General features: G+C 37.2%; 1 protein-coding gene across 2 annotated transcripts in view; it reads right to left on the bottom strand.

Moving 5' to 3' along the window:
• Nucleotides 1-204: 204 nt before the first annotated feature.
• cdh6 (cadherin 6) overlaps nt 205-6,000 on the bottom strand; it is a 159,522-nt gene continuing 153,726 nt past the window's right edge. For both annotated transcript variants that reach the window (XM_039753148.1, XM_039753147.1), the window contains exons 11-12: nt 3,277-3,528; nt 205-3,006 (exon numbers count right to left, since the gene is read on the bottom strand). In XM_039753148.1, coding sequence (XP_039609082.1) covers nt 2,516-3,006; nt 3,277-3,528 — 743 coding nt within the window. In that variant the 3' untranslated portion in view covers nt 205-2,515. The remainder of the gene's footprint in view (nt 3,007-3,276; nt 3,529-6,000) is intronic.

Here is a 6,000-nt window from a genome sequence, read left to right as displayed (position 1 = left end):
CCTTGAATCATATGAACCTTGAAAGATAAAATGTTTGTAATGTGCAAAAATGTATTGCAAAGGATAAAGCTGATTTATGGATACTACAGACACCCCTTGAGTGGTAAGTTTCAAGTGGAAACAACCTCAATACATATAAAATTATTTATGCTGAAATAAAATAGGATTATTTTATTTGAAAAGATATATATATGTAGAGCTTGCTTTTTTTTTATTATTTTTTATTAAGTGATGTCATATAAATACTGGTACAAAATATCACATTGTAAAAAGCCAACAAAGAGTTTTGCACTGTGAAAGCACTGCACAGATGCCATCAGTGAGATACTAGAGTACTGTATTGAATTTAGGTAAAGCAAACATTCTATGTCTGTACAAAATACTGTTTTATTATTATTCTCATACTGTGAAAGAATGATGGGCCAGCCACAACAACAAAAATTAATTACACAGTTGTAGGTGATTCTTATTTTTTCTTCATTGATAATATCTTTATAGTAAAACCTTAATCTGGAGCAAATGTGACTTCTATTTTCTAAACTGCATTCCAGTAATTCTTATAACTTCAATTGAAATGAAAAACACGTATCAGATGGGTGCTTAGGTACAGACTGCACATTGAAAAATAAAATATGTACAAGGCAAAGTAAACAAAACAAAACAAAAAAAAAAAAAAGATTTATTAAGAGTGTAAATTGCCATTTTGGAAGAAAAGCTTTCCTGTATGACACTTGACAGAGGAATATTGTAGAGCGCGGACTCAGTTTGCACATTCCTGTAAATGATGAGTGATGCTGAAGCATTTCAACCCAATTGATCAAAGATGTTCACAGCACATTTTCACATTTTTTGGTGATTTCGTTACAAAGGAAAGCTTAAAAAAATACAAAACTATTTTAATTTTAAACAAACAGTCATAACATTTATATGATTATAAAATAAAAAATGGAGAACAATTGTGCCTTTTATGGATTGTCTAAGCTATTCACTCATATTAGCTAAAAAAAGGCATTAAAAAGCAAGCTATATGACACCAAAAATATGTCAGGGTAGGAATGAGCCAAATTCATATATATTTTTTTTTTTTTTTTGTAACCTGACAAAAGAATTTCTAGACATTCGTAAAAATATTCTTTTAATCACCAGCTGAGAGGTTATACTTTGTATAACTCATATGTCTATAGTGTAACTGTATAAAATAAAAGCTGACCTAATGATTGGATACAATTAAATTTAAGTAAAGTACAGTATGCCTTAGAAGTGATTACATACCAAGGGCTTAAATTTAACAGAAGTGCATGACTTAAGAGCTAACTTAACAGGATAGCATTCAAATTACACTTGTGAAAAGAGTTCAGAAAGATGAATCACAAACTTGAGGTTGGAAAAGGCCATCTCCTCTCTATATCTGGAGAGTAACATTTCCTAATATTACTCACATAAGGCTCATGTCTTTGATGCAGCTTTTGTTGAGATGCTCCTCAAGATAAGGCTGCCATGTTGATCCTGTGCGTACAATTCTGCCAGCTCCACGTAAAATTAAACAATGTCACTTTTCAACCCAGAGAGAGACAGAGATGCAGACAGAAGGATAGACAGTGGAAGAAAATGCAAAGAACCACAACCCATTGTTTAGGTCTTGATTGGTACAAAAATATATGCTTGTTAAAGAAATAAACAATCCAAGATAAACATTTTAATCGGTGACGAGGCTCTACGTTGGGAAGAATTCTTTCAGGACTTTTCAGAAAATACATTGGTAATTCTGCCTAAAGCGATAATATTTAGTGCTACAGGAAATAGGTAATACATCTTAGTGCACTAAGTGAAGCAACTGGCATTGCATGGTATGCTCAACCCACGCTGGCAGATTTGGTTATGCCACACTAAATCTGATCATTTTCCTTTTAAAACAACGTCAATCGTTATCATTGCTTACTATAAAATGTACATGTCATAGTGAGGTTACCAGATATGAAGACTTCTGGTGCGACAGCAAAGCAGAGATTTCAAAGTGGTTTCACTTTATTGGAACTTGGAAGTGCTCTTAAGTAGGAACTCAAAGTACAATACATGTCCTGGATCGGATGGTACAGTGGATAGGAGGAATTCTGATAAGCCTTTAATATATAGAGTATATTGAAACCCAAACCCCCCCGCCACTGACCCCATTGTCGGTCATTAAAAATACCTGGCCCACATTTCCAAAACAATTGATCAAGTAAAAATGAATTAGTTGAAAGTTACAGTAAGTTTTCAAATTGCTGAAGACAACATCCTTTCATTTTAATTTAACACTGTCTGGATAGCTCAGTCTCGAGTAAACCAAAATCAAGGTAACGTCATCACCAAATTACTGCTCGGTCACAACTGATAAGCAAATATATGATGCTTATATGAAAAGGGCACTTTGTAGAACAGTGGCTTTATGTAATTTTCCTTTATCTTCTGTTGTTCATTTTGTTAATGGCCACATTATGTGCCAGCATAGTTCGCTCGACTATTCAGCACTCAGTTAAGAATCCCTGTCGCTATCCTCTCCTCCGTACATATCTGCCAATTTTTTAAAGCGTGGTCCCCATTCACTGAGGTAATTATAGTCTTGGTCTCCCTCAGTAGTCGCTGATTCCAGAGAACTGAGGGACTCCGCTATGGATCCATTGCCTTCATAGGCATAAGTTGCTAAAGAGTCATAAGGAGGCGCGGTTGGATCGGTGTCATTTTCTTGTAGCCTTTGGTTGATGAAGTCTCTGACATCTGTATTATCTCGATTAGGTGCTGTCCGTCGAGACGGAAAAAAGGCTTCTGGAATAATATCCCTACGCAACTTGTTGTCCTCAATTGCCTCCGGGTTCCTCAATGTCCCAATATCAAAGGCCTGGGTGTCCTCTTCCCCCCCTCCTTCGTCATTGTAGCTGACAATGTTGTCTCTGACATCCTCCTTGGAAATTATAAGGGGCTCTTTTTTCTTCTGCCGTCTCAAAGCCGCAAAAAATACAACAATAACTGGCAAAACAAAAAATGGAAATGTTAAATTAGCTTTTCAGATCACATAATTGTCTTAGATTGCTTATTTAATTTACAATACCCACATTTGAATTATTCTAGAAAATAGAGCAGTGGAACAATATTTCTAAATCTGAGTAAATCTAGCAGATCAATAATAAATGAATGACAGAGAAACAATTATATATATATATATATATATATATATATATATATATATATATATATATATATATATTTTTGATGTTGTTTAAGTAATTCAATACTTACTTAGGAGAATTATTATACAGAGAAGAATGGCAACTAGAGCACCAGTGCTGAGGCCGGCAGGGAGGATCAAAGTGTCAGCATTACATGACAACATGTTCCCCTCGCGGTCACAGGCGCACACTCGGACAGTCAGCGTGTTGGTGCTGCTCTGCATCGGATACTCTCCGTCTGTTATAACCACAGGCACATAATAGATACTTGATTCCAGTCGGTTAAATCCGTTTTGTGCTGTTAGGATTCCTGCTGTGTTATCTAGTGATTCAAAACATAGATTAATCAGTTTGATGAAACAAAGACATTGTGTTACTCTTACAGAATAAAATGATGGTCCAGTAGACAGACGCACAAATCCCCGAAGGAAGGCGTATTTGGATAATTAACTGTAAGCTGCTGCATAATCATAATAAAGCATATGCTATATATGTATATTAAAAATCAAGAAATGGAACACCTTGATCCCGTCATTTTGGGTACATAGGGTGTTTTTTTTTTTGTGGGGGAAAATTTCACATTTTTTGTCATTTGAGCTGGAATATTTATTTACGGAAAGTGCCTAGTTTAGATTAAATCTACATTCTTCTTCTTTCAGCTGCTCCCATTAGGGCCACAGCAGATCATCTTCTTCCATATCTTCCTACCCTCTACATCTTGCTCTGTCACACCCAACACCTGCAGGTCCTCTCTTACCACATCCATAAACCTCCTCTTAGTCCTTCCTCTTTTCTGGCAGCTCTGTCTTTCACATCCTTTCCCCAATATACCCAGCATCTCTCCTCTGCACATGTCCAAGCCAACCCAGTCTCTTCTCTCTGTCTCCCAACCATCCAATGTGAGCTGACTCTAATGTACTCATTTCTAATCCTGTTCATCCTTGTCGCACCCAATGCAAATCTTAGCATTTTTAACTCTGCCACCTCTTTCTGCTTTTTAGACTATAATATAATATAACAATAATATAATAATGTATTATATGTTTAAAACTACTGTGTGTGTGAGTGAATGTGACCAGTAATAGACTGTTGCCCATCTAGAGTGGTTTTCTTCTTTATGGTTGATGCTGCTGGGATAGATTCCACCTGCCTTACCCAGGGCTTAAATAATTGGGTCCAGAAAGTGCATGATTTTAAGCAAATGTATATGCCACCTCACAATAATGTGACAGTAGATGCATTTTCCTATCCTATACAGAAACACAATTCTCATGTTTATCAGCGTAGGACAGACTGGCATTACTCTTTCTACTTTATTTTAGCACACAATTCCTTTACGTAAAAAGCAGCTGTCACACACTCTTATTTTCAGCTCAAGAATCTCAGGTCTCCTAATAGGGCCTCTTAGGAATTCAGCCTCTGGGCCTCATCTTATAAAATGATCAATCACAAAGTGACACTTCAAAGATATCCCTCAATGCACCATCTTAACACTTGAAGTAAACAAAGAGCCATAACTGAACAACTGGCGGGCAAAACTTTCCACCCATTGTCAACTAAAATGTTGGTCTTATATGTGACCAATAGCAAAACATCTGATGTTTCCTTTAAAAACTATTCTTCTTCTTTCGGCTGCTCCCGTTAGGGGTTGCCACAGCGGATCATCTGTTTGCATATGGATTTGTCAAAATTTTACACCGGATACCCTTCCTGACGTAACCCTCCCCATTTATCCAAGCTTGGGAAGCGGCAAATCCATGTTCTCTCTACAAGCTCTCAGCCCTCAACCTGGCCGTTAGTCTGCTCCTTATAGCAGAACCATGTTACCAAGGGTGTGGCCATAACAAAGGCTGGCGCGACCGCTTTTACTCAGTAGGGCAACCTGGTGTTGGACTGGAAGAGTGGATGATGTGTCTGTATTGGAGTTAGAAAAGGATGCCATTAGCCCAGACCTTGCTAAATAATAGTAAGTACACAAGCAAAAGGGAGACCATACATAAAAGCCATGCATTCCTCTTGCTAAGGATGGGAGTTGATTGATCACCAACAGGAAAGCAGGCATAAACTTTGGGAGCAGAAGAGGGCACTGTATGTGTAAAAGTTCAAAGAGAAATCTTTTGGATCATCTGCAACCAGAAGGTATGATTGAACTCCTGATCAATGGTGAAAAATACGATAAAGATCTGTGTGCCAGAGAAAGCCAACTAGGAAAAAGCATCATCTACACCAGGCATGTCAAACTCACTACCATTGGTGGGCCGCTTCGACTGCCATATGTGTGTCAGTGGGCTGCACTGTAACAAATACTATTATACAAAGTTACTGTAGCTTTCTTTCCAATACTGAAAACTTTAAAACATGTAACACTTAAAGGTTAAAGTTTAAAGAAAAGCTATTTATTTCCATAACTCTCCGTAAAACAGCATACAATTAAGAGTCTTAGCCTCTTAGCTAGGTCCTTATATTATTATATTATATTCATTGCTTATATAGGAGTCTTACAGTGTGAGATCTGTTTCTTTTGTCCCGACACTTGGCATCTCTTGTTAGTAACCAGTTTGTCAATATCAGGTTTGAAATCTTGCGCAGCTGCAACTTTTATGAGTCTTAAGCGATGTGGGGTTTTAGTAGCTTTCATTAATGAAAACAATTTCTCACAAAGGTAAGTGCTTCCGAACATAGACAGTACTCTCCATGCCAACTTACGGATCTGCACATACGAGGGTGGCAGGTAAGCATACAAGCCTGGCACACCAACTTTGTTGTATTTTGCCTTCAGAATAGAATCTGACTG

This window comes from Polypterus senegalus, chromosome 5 (genome assembly GCF_016835505.1).
Source record: "Polypterus senegalus isolate Bchr_013 chromosome 5, ASM1683550v1, whole genome shotgun sequence".
NCBI classification, from domain to species: Eukaryota; Metazoa; Chordata; class Cladistia; order Polypteriformes; family Polypteridae; genus Polypterus; species Polypterus senegalus.
Note: the sequence above shows the minus strand (reverse complement) of the source record. Positions and strands in the feature narration are given on the sequence as shown.